The 15850-nt window shown below is 47.4% G+C and overlaps 1 protein-coding gene across 2 annotated transcripts in view; it reads right to left on the reverse strand.

The window, feature by feature from the left end:
• The window catches only part of SUSD4 (sushi domain containing 4), a 73739-nt gene extending 68323 nt beyond the window's left edge, over positions 1-5416 (reverse strand). For both annotated transcript variants that reach the window (XM_049833444.1, XM_049833442.1), the window contains exon 1: positions 5260-5416. In XM_049833444.1, the coding sequence (XP_049689401.1) occupies positions 5260-5386 (127 nt within the window). In that variant the 5' untranslated portion in view covers positions 5387-5416. The remainder of the gene's footprint in view (positions 1-5259) is intronic.
• Between the last annotated feature and the right edge of the window lie 10434 nt (positions 5417-15850).

The following is a 15850-nucleotide window of genomic DNA, read 5'->3' on the forward strand; positions in this document are numbered from 1 at the left end:
ACTATTTATTAATCAACATACCACCACCACCAACAAAAATCATGAATGTTAAAGAACTTCCTACTTTGGTGAACTCTAGTTTATGCTCTGTTAAAATCTTTATTTCTCACTCCTGTAACATTTTCTTTGGGAGGTTCTCAAACTACCTCATAACATGCCCATGACATACATTGCTTATCTACTTTACAGATGAGAAAATCAAGCAAAGCGTAGTTAATTCATTCTTCTAAAGTTGTAATCATCCCTAATACAGAGATCAAAGATACCCTACTGTAATTCTGGGAGTAAGGGAGAAAAACAGAGAAGCAAAGTTAACCTCAGTCTCCAAATCCCACAGTAAACCAGGGATGAACCTCCTTCTTGCAGGGTGCTAAGAAACCAATTTAAGATTAATCTATCAAATATGCCCGCCTCTAGCAGGGCTGTAGGCAGAAGAATTTGCCACAAAGACAAATGATGAGCTGCCATCCTACTATGTCGCTGGCCTTGCCGCTTGCAATCAGAACGGCTACAAAATGGTACTTAACTGCTAACTTAAGTCTGCAGAGAGGGGAATGGCGGTTGTATGAAGCAGATCTGGGATTGGGAATAAGACTGTGGCACGGTGGGAAAAATCTGTTCCTTCCAAAATACTAAGCTGCTCCAATAAGCTGGAGGTTAAAAACAATCTTGCAAAATAACTGATGATTTCATCAGATGTACAGAGAACTCAAGGCTGAAATGTCTATTTTGCTTGACAAGAGAAGCAGGCGCACTGAGAGGGAGTGAGTAAAATACATTAACTACAGACTTAACGAGAGGGTATCAGAAAACAATCTGAGTTTTCAGAAAACCTTTGTAATCTCAAAAGCGTATGCAAGGCAGTTAGAGGAAACCTTTGGCTGGCTTCTCTTGCCAAAACCAACGGCAGGTTGACAAAGTAAGCCTGATGGTGGGCTTCCATCATCAGCACACACAAATACTTGTATTACCCCAAGGAAACAAGCCCACCATCCTCAGAAACCTGAGGGATGTAGTTTCGGTAGCCACTACATCCAAAGGCAGTGGTTAGATACTATAATCAAGGCATAACCAAGACTTCAATCAAATGCAACAAAATCACAGAGCAGTAAAACTTCAGCTTTGGTCTAGAAAAAACCCCACCATTAGTCTGCATGGTATCACTAACATTCAATAAAATGTCTGAAGGCTTCACAACATGCCAGATTTCTTTACCATCGTGCATCATGTATACTACTTCCCATCTTAAAAGCACCCATCGACATGAAGGGATGTTGCCTGCAGGACATGCAACCAGGGAAAACCAGGAAACTGATTGCAAAGCCAAAAAAAGCAGCAATATGGGATGGGAACAACTGTCCAGGTAGCAGCCCTGCACGAACAAGCCTGGGAACTACCGGGGATCAGAAGTTGAATATAAACCAGCGGCATCGTATAATGACAGCAAAGGTACCTGCGATGTCTGAACAGGAGCGGAGCCTCTAAGGCATGGGCAGCTATCCCTCAGCTCTTTTCAGCGCTGGCAAGGCTGCTGGGCAGCGTATTCCACAGGGACATGGCTCCATGGGAGAAAGCTCATGGTCTGAATGACCAGCAATCTAGAAAGTATGATGTAGACTTAGGGAAAGTTTGGAGAAACCGGAGCCATCCAGTCTTTGGAGGAACTGGACTCTGCATTTCTGCAGCAGAAGACCAAAGAGGTGGAACAGAACATGAAAGACAGCCAGAAAGCTGGGGAGGAAAATAGCAGGCTTAAACAGTAGCAAGGACACTTCACGTTAGACCTTAGGAAAAAGTTTCTACTGTAAAGGCTGATGAAGCACTGGCAGAGGATGCTTCAAGGAGAGGTGGAGACTTTTTAAGAAGATTAAACGAACACCTTGCAAGAAGAACACGAGTACACCTGACCCCACTTGAAGCCAGGAGGTAAGACAAGGCGACAGCCCACGGCCCCATCCAAGCCTTCGGAGATGTGTGTTGCAGCCCTGAGCTTCTCCATGGGGCCATGCAGAAGACACCGCAGAAGAACAGAGCTTGCCCAGCTGACCTAGGACAATAAAGCAGACATGCACCCAGGAGACATCCGGATACAATGACAAAATTCTAAGGCCACATAGCAAACTTCAAAACCAGAAGCTTACTGAACTTTTTTTCCTCCCTCTCCCTCCTTAGATTTCCCCACCTCCCCCACGATGTCAATATAATTCCAGGAATTTGAAATATATGTAGAAATATATTCTTACAGCTATTATCTCCATACTACAGGTTTAACAGTGAACTCTGTACAATGCCTTAAAACCTCGAAATAACTTGTCATCAGCTCCATCCACTTGTGCATTTCATTCTTCCTCTTACTAGCCTTCCCACCCTGCTCCTACTTTCTTATTTCCTTTATCTTTTTTCCTACACTACGGAATCATAGTGAAAAGAAAGATAAACAAAGATGATTAGATGAAAGCCACAAGCTGAAGTATGAGAGATTTGGTATCAGCAGAGTTAAATACATCAGGGAGGAATGAGGTATATTGATAGTTGAAAGGTTTGTTCATTTGAGTTCACTTCTACAGCAAATTTTCTGCTAGATCCACTTTTGAGAAAGTCAGAATGTAATAAACAGAGTTATTCTCTGTAGGGTTATTGACAAGAAAAAAAAGAGTTATAAGTAGTATTGATTTGGGGTGAAATGGTAGAACGTGACAATCAATAGAGCTTAGTCAGGTATAAAATAGAAGGAGTCACACAAGTCATGACAGGATTATTACAGGCGCCAAATCCTGGTACCAGCTAAGGAAGGGAGGAGGCCACAAATGGGATCCAAAACGTAAGCCGTGGATTGCTCTATAGAAAAAATAACCCTAAACTATTCATTTTCATTTTTTAATATGTGAGAGAGTTTTTATTTCAGCATATTGTCACTGCTGTTTTTCTAATGCTTTTGAAACAAATTCTTTCCACCTCCATAGTATTTTCATTAAATGTTATCAAAGCTCTTTTCAAATCTCTGAGTGAAGTATGATTATCCTTATTTAACAGATAATGAGAAGATAGAAAGAGATTGGGGCTACATTTTCCAAAGCAGTCAGTAATGCTGGGCGCCTTCTGTCTAGATATGCAAATCCATAAAACGAGAGTCCTACAGAAATAAAATTTTCAAAGGTCCCAGGAAACCACAACTTCGGTCGATGTCAACAGCTGCTTACAAGTTCTCAAACTCTGTGTCACGGGCTGGGGAGTCAAAAGCTGAGCCTTCGCAGCAAGCTGTGTAAGCACAGTAAGCTCGCTCGCAGATACAACAGAACCTAAAATAGGAGGGATCCTAATTTACAGTCCCCTGTTCTAATTACAAAGCTCATTATTTTTGCCGCTGGAATGACTCAGGGTGGGAAAAAAACCAACAACCATATATTCTACTACATGAAAGATCTGTACATTCACTGGTATTTATATAGTGCCTAACTTCCGAGCACAACCACGCTGGAAAATAATAGCAATAACAACTTAAGAACAGCAATAAATATTTTTCACTGGTTATTTTACCCATGCGCAATCATTCAGTGAATACTCTTTTTCAGTGAATAGCCTTTTCCTAGACCCCGGACCAAAAGAAAAAAAATTCTTGAAGGATCCAAAAATGCCTTGCAAATGGAATTTGGTATAGAATTAGTTACACTACCAAGGTGAAAGGCAGCGGTGTTAATAATGATCAACATCACACAAGAATTTATTGCAGGCCGTGACAAAAACTACTACATTCAAGGGAGACATAAACCATATTTTGAAGAACCTCTTGCACTAATCAGTTAAATAAACGCCGACAATCAAACTGCGGGATACACACAGCCTCAGGGAGGAGGGGGCACTGGAACAGTCTCATTTTTATGAATGGAGCCATAAGGAGGAGGTTAGAGAAGGACAGGAGCTCACACAAGTCCAATTGCGAGGAAGGCACAGGACAGGCAGAATGGCATCACCACGCTGAAACGTGAGCTGGCCAGGAAACCAAGGGTAACGCAGTTGCAGAAAAAAAAGCCATTGATTTCTAAACAGGGATTCGTAGAGACTGCAACAGTTTAAAAGCTTGTTTAGCTGGAATCACATTTGCAGTCATGGGATTTGTATAGGAAAATGGCATTATCGGCTCCAGACAGAAAATCGGGCCTGAATCACATCAGGAGGAGGATGGACAAGATGACCTTTTGAGGCCCTCTTCAGCCGTGTGTCTGTAAGTCTACGTTCAGTGACAGAAAACACATCCGGATCGGAGCTGCTTGGGCTTAGGCATTCCAGTTGGAAAATTTTGGCAAAAGTCTTTGGCACGAGAAGAAGCCCAGGCAATTTTTATATTGGACCCTGTCTGCCATTAGTGATGCGATTCAATCATAAAATGGCTTATTCCCCCAACACAAACGTATCATACCACGCCGGAGTAGAAATGCGAAGCTGCTCTCGTTATCACAGCTAAGTTAATTTCGCAGCAAAGCAGTTTACTTTAAGACTTTTCCAGCAATCCAAGTCTAATTACGGAATCAATTGAAAGCAATTTTGTAATTAAATGTACCTGCTGAAAATATGTCACAGGCTCAATAATTTAAAAAGATAGTGTAAAAATGTAATTAAACCGAAAAAGGCCAAATAAGGCTGGGTCGCTCCTCCACGAGGAGAGCGCTGAAGGACGTTGCATTCTCAGCCCCGAACCGCCTGCTTCCTCCCCAAATTTCTGCTTTCCCCAGGATTTAAGCGCTAAGAGTCATCCGAGAGACGTCCGTCTGAGTGGACCGCCGTGGGGGAAGGTTTTGGGTTGGGGTTTTTTTTTCCCTTCCCCCCCCCCCCCCCCCCCTTAATTAAAGCACATTACGCTGTTTGGAAAATCATGCTGTACTTACACAGAGCTACCGCTCCCTGGCAGGGGCCGGGGTGAGGCTCCCTCCTCCCGGGGGTCCCCACGCGGGGTGCCGGAGGCTCCGCGGGCGGGTTTGGGGGGTGGGTGGGGGGAAGGAAGGAGCGGGGGGGTGGGGGACACCGGACGGAGCGGCGCTTCGCTCCCCTCGGAGGGCGCCGGGCGCGGGGGGGAGGAAGTTTCCCCGCTCCCCCCCCCCCTCGCCGGGGCCGGGGCTGAGGGGGTGGCTCAGGCGGGGGGGGGAGGAAATTTGCCCCGCTCCCCCCCTTCCCCGGGGCCGGGGCTGAGGGGGGCGGCAGGGGAGGGGGTGGCTGGGGCGGAGAAGGGGGCCGGGGGCCGGGGGGCCGGGGCCCCTCACTCACCGCCCGCCACGGGCCCCGGGCCGAGGCTCAGCGCCAGCTGCAGCCACAGCGCCGCGGCCAGCGCCCGCCGCCGCCGCCGCGCCGCCGGGAGGGCACCGCCGCCGCTCGCCTGCTTCCCATGACACATCTTCTGCCCGCCAAAGGCATCCGGTTCGCCGCCGCCTGCAACGAGAGAGCCGCTCCGCCTCGCCGGTGCCCGGGGCTCAGCGCCGGCTCCGCGGGTCGCCCCCCGCAACCCGCGCCGCGGCTGCCCCCGCACCGCCCCCGCCCCGGGGCACGCACCCACCCCCCTCCCCCCCCCCACACACACACACCCACCCACCCCCCGCCGCCGCCGCCGCCGCCGCCGCCGCTACCTTGCGGGGGACCCCCCGCCAGCGCCGGCGGGCACCTCCGCGGCCGCTGCCGCCGCCGCCTCCGCCGCTGCGGCTCGGCAGCCTGCCGGGGCCGGGCGGGCGCGCACACACACGCGCGCACACACACCGCACACACAACCACGCACACGCACTCCACGCACTCCCCCGGCACACGCTGGCCCTTACCTGGGAGGGGGGCAGCGGGGACCCGCAGCGCGCACCTGCCCGGCCCGGCCCGCCCGCCCGCCCGTCCGCGGCCGCGGAGCGGAGCGCCGCCGCGGGGAGCCCTGCGCTGCGGGACCGCCGGCGCCCAGCGGCAGCCCGGGCAGCCCCGCCGAGGCGAACACGCATGGCAGCCGCGGGCAGGGCTGCGGCGCCGCTCCGCGCTCGGCGAGACGCGGCGCGGCGCCGGTGTCCCGCCGGGTGGCAGCCGGGGCGGGGGGGTGTGTGGGGGGGTGCGTGTGTGTGTCTCTCGCTGCCCCGCTCCGGGGGTGCCCAACCACTTCCAAGGGCAGAGAAACGCCAAGTTAAGCCTTGCGCTCCCGGTAGTTTCTGGTCGGTTTCGCTTCAGAAGGGGGGGACGTGATGGGCAGCTCTGAGGGAGCATCTGTAAGGTGCCCGGCGCTTCATCAGGTAGGCATAACGGTGGATACGAGATATAACCGTATCGATTTATCGATGCTGGTGCCGGTGCCGGATCCGAGATAGGGTTTATCGATGCCGATGCCAGTGCCGCATCATTCACGGTTTGGGGGAGTGAGAAGGTGTATTACAGGGCGCTCTCGCCCATCAGCTGCTGTCGGGGAAAGGCAGTACGCCCAGGCCTGCCGGCTGAAGCAATTTGCCTCTTAGGAAGCAGCACCCAGCTGGATTTAGTCAATTTGTGACATTCACTGCCACAAATCGCTGCTGAATCGGAGACGCTGTCTCGTGGCTGAAACAGCTGTGGTGTGGCTCCCTGTTTCCCGGCGCCATTCACAGGGCACTGAGTTAGGGCTGTTGCCCATTTAACCCTCAGCTGGGCATTGCAGGCCTTCCCTTCCTCAGAGGTAGCGGAGGGTGTCCGCTAGCTGAGGAGGTTGCAGAGATGGTGTTTGTGAAGCAGATTAAGGTGTGCGGCACGCTCCTGGGACGCAGTGAGGTGAAGAAAACCAGGGACGAGAGAGGACACGGTTGTGACAAAACATACCTGGGCTCGCTGCAAACCTATACCCAAAGATACGTGGGCTCCTACTAACAGCATGTTGAAATAGTGCATCCGGATACTTCAAAGTTAATAGTCAATATTGGTAAAGGTATACACACAGCTGGAGTTGCTTTCAAGTGTCTCAGCTACCTGATGCTGTCTCCTCCGAGTTAAAACTTCAGGCTGTTCAAGAGGGAGTTTAGCTCAAATCGGTGCATCATGTATCAGTTCAAAGAGCAGTGTAGGAAGCGTAGTTCTTTGTGGTTTTACTCTCCCCTGGAGAAAATGGGCATCACATAGTGAAACAGAGGTCTTCCATTAAGAAAGGAAAAGTATATGGCCAATTTTCAGCTAAGAGAGTGTTTTATCTCTGAGACACCTTTGCTGCTCCTTTTAAACGGGAAAATTTGGAAATTACAGAGCCCTTTCACCCAAGCGTCATTTCCTGACCAGGTGAGTTTTCACCTCCCCAGCCAGCCCAAAGAGGGAGTTCAGGTTCGTAATAGCTCTCTTAAGCCGAGCAAATACAACACAGGCACAATTATGTGATAGAGATGGTTCTTCTGAGGCAATAAGCTGTTGGCTGCTACAAGTGGCAGGACAAAGCAATAATGCAGCAATTCCTATTACCTGTAATAGGAGGATCTTTATTTTTATGTCACTGGTTGGATAGCTTTAATTTTTTAAATCAAAATAGCAAAAGATAATGTCCCTAGCGAGCTAGCGCTGTTCCTGTTTTGTACCGACTCAAATGCAAAGTGCTGGACGCGAAGTCTCTCTTCAACAGGGATGGGGGCAATACACATAGATACATACTGGCCTTCCGAGGAGGAAGAGGCAAATGAAATAGTGTCTGTCAGTGCTGACGGGTACTACTTAACCCTTGGTTCTGCCGTTTGCTCCTATCCCCACATGTGTGCAGCTGTGCTCCTGGTGCCGTTCAGCTTGAGGAGGACAACCAAGCACTCTGGCCGTCCGCCAGCACCCCCAGGTGAGTGGGAGTACCACCGCACCAGGAAATCAACGTTTGCTTTTGCAGCGGCTCCTCTTCAAAATCTTAATGAATTGTAAAAATTCACCTCCTGCCAAGCAGCGTGTGGATGCAGGATGCAAGATGGTGACGGCAGTCGGAGGGCTGGGGGGGCTCGCCCCCAGTGGGTGGAGGGGTTTGGCGATCATCTCCGTCAGCCAAGAGCAGGGAAGGGCTCCTGCAGCCCAGGAAAGCCCAAACTGAGTGAGGAGCAGCAAGAGGTGGAGGAGGATGGAGCCTGAGGCAAGCCCGACCGCCGAGAGGCAGAGGGGAAGGAGCTGCTCTGCTTCGGCTTGGACTTCATTTCTGGAAGGGGTAGATTGCCTGAAGGGCTACAAGAGCTCAGTGACCAAAACTGACATCTATAATCAATTTTAGTGCATCCTCCTGAGCTGAAGTGGGGCCAGAGCTGTGATCAAGCGGCTGGACCTGGAGCTCTGAGCTGCTGTTACACAGCACAGAATATAAAATACAGGAGGATTTGCCCCCTGACGATTCCCCCTCAGTGTTTCACAGATTTTGTGATTTTTGTGCATTCCCACACTTGGTCCCCGCTCCGCTATTTATTTTAAGCAAATTTACAGCTGTGCCTCAGACCTGCAGGGACTAACCCTGAATTGCCTCCTGCGGGGATAACCCCTCATCAGCGCTGGCACAGATGGGCTGGAAACAAGTCAGAGAGATGACGTGACTTTTTTTCCTCCGTATGTCCTCATGGAGCTGCCTCCATCTCCCTGTACTGCCACCGCAGCTAGAAATGCCTCTTGTTAGCAGCCGTCCTCCAGAACGAAGACGAAAAGCACCAGCTCTCATCTGCGCCCACCAGAAGCAGATTCCCGTTGTTCGGGCACGTAAACATTGAGGCAGCACCGGTAGCGAGGGGAGATCTCTGCTTCCTCGCGGTGGGTCGTGGATGCTGCCATGTGGTGAGAGGCGTTTCTGGCCGGCTTCACCCTCATCAGAGGGAGAAGGCTTCAGCTCCCCTCCAGCTGGTGCGCACAGCAGGCTCCTGGCTGCTTCTAGCAAGTGTAGGGTGGGCTTCCCAACTAGATTCTGGCTGTTTGTGGGCTTACAGCTTATCTTCTCCCGGAGCTTCGTAACCTTCTTTCGGGAGTAAAAAGGTTGTGCGTGTATTTGAAGTTGCAGGATTTTATTTTTGTCTTGCCATACACACACATCTATTTCATTCTCTTATTTTTATCTTCCCATGTGCACTCATTTATTTGATTATCTTATTCTGAGATCCATACTGGATAAAAGGCTAGATTGAAAAATGCAGCTAAATGCATACAACCCTGAAAGCGGTCCCTTGCTTCAAGCCAAGTGACAAGAGCAGTGACATTGATTCTGATCAGGATGAGGGAACATGAAGACCATGCCCACCCTATGCAGCGTTTGAAACACCCTGAGTCCTTAATACAATACAACCATTTTCTCTGTGTGTACAGGTGTAGGAAGTGCTGTCCAAAGCATCCAAGGCAATGCAAGAGCCTGTGCCATCAGCAGCCTGAGTGGTGCTCGTGCAGTGCGAACCTGATGGTCAGTGCTGCACGGCTGGTGCCGCAGCATGGGAAAGCGCTCAAGGATGCTCGAGGTTGCAAAGCGAGGACAAAAGGGAGGCAGGAGGAGCCAAACCTGGTGTAGTGTCATTCACATTGCTTATTGGGAAGGTGTCTGGACTCAAATATTTCCAGAACTGCGGACAGGTATTGCTTCAAAGGGAACAAATTCGTTCGCTCCAAAACCGAGCTAGAGAATGAATGAACGAACGTGAGTGCAGAGTGGACAATGTGGGAGCAAGATCTGTGAGTGAAAATAGGGCGGACACACCCAAAGAGCTGCTAGGTATCCAGGGTAGGAGTCGGGTGGAAGTGAGGCTTTCAAGTCCAAATTTGCAATACAGTTCTCCTCCCAGAACTGAAACAGCTATTTCTTAGTCTGGGATATGCCCAAGTTCATTTGGTTCTTCCCTTTTTACCTGCCTTTGGACACCCACTTGTTGCAGTTATTCCAGCAGTGTCCCACGCTCAGCAGCTCAGGAGCCTGATCCTGCCCAGGACCAGGAGGGCTGTGTGTGACCTGCACTGTCAGGGCACTCCTCGATGCCAACCAGCTTGGGCTTTCCACGGAGCAAACTGGGCAAACTAGGTCAGAGTAATGTGGTTCTGGCCACGTTTGCTGGACACCGTAACAGTTAGAGCTCTCACCCAGGAGGTAGGAAATCAAATTCCTTGGTCTGAAGGAGCTCAAACCTGTATCTCTTTGCTTTTGTCAGTGTACAGACACTATAGACACTGAAGCTACATCTACATAAGTACATTAAACAGTTCTAGGATACCAAATCTCATCTCTCTGTATTGTTAATTTGTTATCACAGCATTAAGCTTGGGCTACCTAGCACTCCGGTTGGCCTCAGTGCATGAGAGTGGTCATGGGCGCTAGCAAAAATGCAACCCAAAATGTTGGGTACTGTGTCCTTGTGTGATTAAGTGTTTGGGGTTTTTTATTTATCCCATTAAGATATCCCTTCTCTGTACTTTACCTGCTCAAAAACAAGGTCAGAAGGAATTATCCTAGTTATGTGGCTGTTGGGTAGGTAAGGTCGTCCTTTAATTAGATTCCAGCAAGGGTGAAAAGGATGTAGACATGATTGTAGCTGAGCTTAATGAGAGAATTTATTTGTGGTGGTGTGAGACGGTAAAAAAGACACCAGGGCAGATTAGGTGCAGTTGAATGAGTATAGGGGTGGTCAGTCCATGGGGAAAAGAACAGCTTAACACAGAAGTCTGCAATTAATTATTTTAAAATATAAAATGGCAATGACTAGCATTGAGATTTGCCTGGCAGAACATCATTCCAGGCTGTAAGTACATATTGTTGAGATACATCCTCCAGACCTCCTGGCCACAGACCAGCTTCCTTTTTTCATCGGCCGCAAGGAAGAAGTATTGCTTCCCAGCCCCCCAGCCCACAGGTATCATGTTGTTAAACACAATTCTGCACGTAAAATTAAGAAAAATAATTCAAACATCATCCAACAAAATGCAGGGGTTTGCTAAAGGGAGTTCTGAATGCCTTGTAAGGCACAAAACTATTAAGGGCTAAGATTTAATCACGACCTTGTCCTGTCCTTATGGCAGGTATATATAGCTTAAGATATATGGCATTTCTTGTATCTTAACAGGCTCAAATTTTCAAGCATTTTCAAATAAACACGTGACTGCTGATTGTAATCATTTGTTAAACTCCCTTATAAGTCAGATAAGACATTCAGGCAATTGCTTTGTACCTGGAGTATGCTATATTTCTGTTTCAACTTAGAAATATTAATGAGCCGAGATTTCATAAAAACAAGGTGTGCATTATTAAACCGTGTAAGAATACACAGATGCTTTTCAAAGAAAGGCTGTATCTTCTCAGGCGTTAATGTTGATGTCTTACTGTTAATATTCAGGAGTGAATCAGCTCCTGAGCGTTTTCCAATCTATTTCCAAGTGTGCTCTGGTCCCTACCAGAGCATGCCTGGAGACCCTCCTCTTCACCGTGACATTGCCTTTCCTTGACTCTGCAAGTCCCCCCAGACCTCTCTGGGTAGATTTGTAGTGGAAATCTTGATTTCATCACTTCATGTCATCCCTGTCTAAAAAGGCAAAAAAGGCCAGCTCTCTCACCTCTGTCTGCCTGAAGAAGGCAATTGCTGTCCACTCAGCAATTGCAGGAATTGCAGGAAAGCAATTATTCTAAACAGAATACTTTAAGGTGATTGCTTAGAAGAGAGGCTTGCCTCATAAGTGTGCTTTCAAGAACAGGTATGCAATTAGGAGGCTAATTATTCTGATAAATTCTGAACCACTAACAATTATGATGGCTCAAGAAAAGCAGCCCTAAAATTGTTGAGCCCTGATTCTGCAGATGCTAAGTGCTGGCTGCTTTCAGCTCCTACCAAATTCAAATGAGAGTTGAAGGCATTCGGTTTCTCACAAAGTCAGGATTTAAGAAGAGGCTTTCCCTTCCCTAAACATAATCACTCTTGTTTGAAGGGCGGGGGCAGCCTGAAGAAAATGACAGGAATATGAAAGGAGAATTCTTTTTCCTTCACTGAGCCATTAGCACTGACAGCCGTAAAACCACATCTGGGACCAATACACAAACATTAATAACCAGCCATCAGTGTAGTTTTACCAATTAGTGCTAATTACATTTCATTAGAAAAACTGGCGGCATGGGGAGGGTGGAGTTTGAACTACTTTTTTGTTTCCTACTGACCTACATAACTAATGAAAAGTTTTAATTAACAGAAAACTATATTTTTGTTTCCATCAACATAGTTTAGAGGAGATTACAGAAAAAAATGGTACCTGGCTAAGTGGAGAACCGGACTCCATTGCACTTACTGGGAGGTCTGTTCTTCAGCTGAACACATGGAGATTTTTGTACTTTTCTGATTATAGCCAAATTGTACTTGCCACTAGTCCTGTTACTACATTTGGTCCTTGCTTTCCATTAGACAGTAATTTCCAGCAGAAGAATGCGAAGTGAAACTGTTCCAGGACCTGAAACAATTAAAATCAGTTATAAGTGCTTTCTTTTCATCCCCCTGGACAAGAAGAGTCTAGCAAATACAAAATGCAGTATGCAGTGTTTGATTTGCAACACTGTTCTAAGCATGAATAGTAGTCATCACCCTTAAGTATAAACTTATGATTAATTTTTCTATGCCCACAGCACACTTGACAGAGTTAATTTTCTTTACATAGTGATACCTGAAGTTTTGCCTAAGAGGACCCAGCGTCTTTCACCTCCGGCTCACAAATTCATTACTCACTGAAGGTTGGTCTGTGTAAATTAAGGTCCTTGGCCCTGTCCATTTTCCCACTGGAAAAGTTCCCAAATCACACCTTCCAGCCCTTGCCACCAGTCAGGCAGAGGCAGCCAAGAGCAGAATGAGGAGTCACACATCCGACTGCCACCGCACCTTAGGGACAGGGACGTCAGGACACAAATTCCTCCCTGCCACTGCCTGAACTTACAGCTACAAGCAAGTCCCTTGGACTCCGCTCCCCCAAAGGGTACTTTAACTTCAAAACTGCAATCTCCAGACCCCTGCTCAGCTGCAATTTAACTCAAAGGCATTTCACTATTTCTTAGCAAAAATTCCCAGGGCTTTGGGGTCTGTTTCAGGGTGTGGGCTTGGCCTCGGCGGCAGGGATCTTGTGCTGGGCTAGGAAGTGGTGTACCTCTGCGTGCTAGATTGACAGGAGTGTGTAGGCTTGCAAGATGCTTCTGATAAAAGGGTCTCTTTCAGACCAGGAGGGATGTACCTTCCCTTGTCCAAACCGAGCAGCAGAGTTTTCCACCTAGGTGCAGAAGAAATCTGCTTCCACAGCCCAGGGGCATTCAGGCCCTTGCGTCTCATGTCTCTACCGGCTTTGTGTAGACACAGTGTGTTTGCCTAGAAGCATTTAATTAACTAGGTAGAAAAGTAAAAAAATGTGCACTATCCTTTTCCTCGCATAAAGAGCAGCTTTATATATTCCTTCAGGACATAAGGAAAGAAGAAGGAGGAACTGGAGTGGAGTCCTCATGAGAGAAGAGAATGAAAGAGCTGAAGCAGATGTGTTCACACGTATTCTTTGAAAGGCTATGGCACAAATAGAGCTGCAGTTTGAGAGCCCTTCCAGTGCAAATACCCATACCTTTACAATCCTGAAAGCAGAATAACAGAAACAGGTAAAATGTCACAATTTTATAGCGCTACATAATGGCTTTCTAAGTTGTTGAGATTTTTTATATTGGGTCCTAACCAAATGCCATGCAAAACCTTAACTTCATAACACATGGTCAAATATGAATTCAGCAAGAACTGATTTGCATACATCTTACATATTCCATATCTATGCATTTTTATGTTTCTTGATAGAGATCCAGCAGTTTGCGTTAACTTCATTTCGTAGCAAAGCCATGCAAAAGCTGCAAAAGGATGGTTGTGTCATTGTTACACTAGAATTTTTGTAACCTTCTTTGGCATCTCTTCTCATGCAGATATTAAAAACCACAGTATCAAGTTGCAAAACTTTTAGAAAAATCCACAATGTAAAGCAACAGCCGTATAGTGTGAATTAGTGCAGGCAGAAGAAAGGGACCAGAAGGAAAAACCTACTAGACAGTGCTCGGCATTTACAGACTTTGAAGAAGCAGAGATTTGGATCTGAGCTGTTCTCATCTCTAATTTCCATGTTTATTTTCTGCTTTTTTCATGTAGCCCCAAAAATAACTCCATTCAGCTATAGCCTCATTACCACTGAGTTGTGCCAATTGTATCAGCTGTTCGTTTGGCTCTCAGTACAGGCAACAGTTCAGGTTTGTTCAGGTTTCTCCCTGCATGTGATCCTTTTTTCCTTTTTGATGTTGCATTTTTGCAGTTGAGTATCTGTCAGCTCTTATCAGGTGAGATGATAACAAACCTAAAGTTGTCTAGAAAAACCATGACCACCATTACTACATACTGTTGCCACCCTGAAATTCATAGCAGCAACAAGATTAGCTTGAATTGAAGACTAAACTAAATTAGGTTGGATTAGCTAGTCTCTTTTAGCAAAAAAAAAACCTAAACAAAACAAAACAAAAAAAACCAAACAAAAAGAAAATCAGCAGTTCTTAAGGAGAGGGTGCAAGAAGGTCAGGATAAGTTCACGCCAGCCCTGCTGGCATGTGTCAGGGTGTGTGACTTTGGTGGCAGTTCCTCCCCTCTGTAGTCCACGGAGGGGAAGCTGTGGGTCAAGAGCCACTGGGCAGCTGACGGCAGGAGAGGAGGTGAAAAAAAAGGGCATGGTTGGAATTGGGGTGAGTTACCCTGTGACAATCTGTTTGGGAACAGAAGACATGAGAGAGAGAGCAAGTCCTCTATAGCGTGGAGAGGGAGAGGGCAGCAGTCTGCCAATGACACTTCGCGCGTGGCAACAGCGTGGATTGGAAAAGCCTCTGAAACGATGCTGCCTACCTCTTTTCTTCATGTTCCTACCTTCTCTGCACAAGGTCTACTGCACCCTCCAGGGACACCAGCTCCCTAGAGCAAGGGCTGAAACCGTACTTAGCTACACAGAGGAAGGAGTCCTGTCTTTTTTCTGAGTAAGATGACTTTCAGGTATTTGGATCCCCATGGGAGTCGTCTAATTCTTCATGCTCGCTAATGAAAAGTGAATCTATCCAGTTCTAGTCTTCATCAACAGGTTAATTGTCATAATATTAATTATTCCTTTTTATTAAGTTTAGTTCCATTTAAAAGCTTTGCCCGTCTTTGTAATTAGGTGTTAGGGTTATATTATTTATATGAGGTGATTGCTTTCTTTAAAGTGTAGACACAAAGTGAAACATAAACTAATTTCTCTGGTACAGCAATGTCAACACATTTTTGGTGCATAAAGCATCAGGTATGATATACATGGATGGGACCATGTATGGTGGCAATGATGGCAAGAGCTTCAGATGACAGGCTTTCAAAATCTAATGCTAATTAGATCTTCATCTGATCAGACCCTCTATGTGTCCTTGACCATTACATTTCTCTCAGTTGCCCCAGTATATTCTGTATGCTGAAGCATATTAATGTTTGGTTAAACCTAACTTTCCAGAAGGGCATCCAGTTGTCTTGTGGCAGTTCAGTCAGTTAGTTAGCTTCCATGTGAAAATAAGATCCCCAACTATCCAACTTGAATTTCTCATCTTCGGGTCCCAAACAATGATTTCGCAGAGCCTTTTTCATCTGGACTTAAGAGTCCCTTCATAACTGCACTATTTCCTGTGAAAATACTCCAATACCACCTTTGAACCATGTCACGAGATTCTTTAAGGTAAGCTCGGCAGACCGCAAGGGGATGGGGGCTTCTGAGTCCCCACCTTTGCTGGCCACTGCCACCGCCTCGGCTCTGCTGAGCTCCTGTGCAAAGGAGGGAGAAGCCTGCGCTGGGGTGGAAGAGGCTTTGCTCAGTCCTGGGAGAAAGGGCAGGGAGAAATGGTCAG

The sequence above is a fragment of the Accipiter gentilis genome, chromosome 30, assembly GCF_929443795.1.
Source record: "Accipiter gentilis chromosome 30, bAccGen1.1, whole genome shotgun sequence".
Classification (NCBI taxonomy): domain Eukaryota; kingdom Metazoa; phylum Chordata; class Aves; order Accipitriformes; family Accipitridae; genus Astur; species Astur gentilis.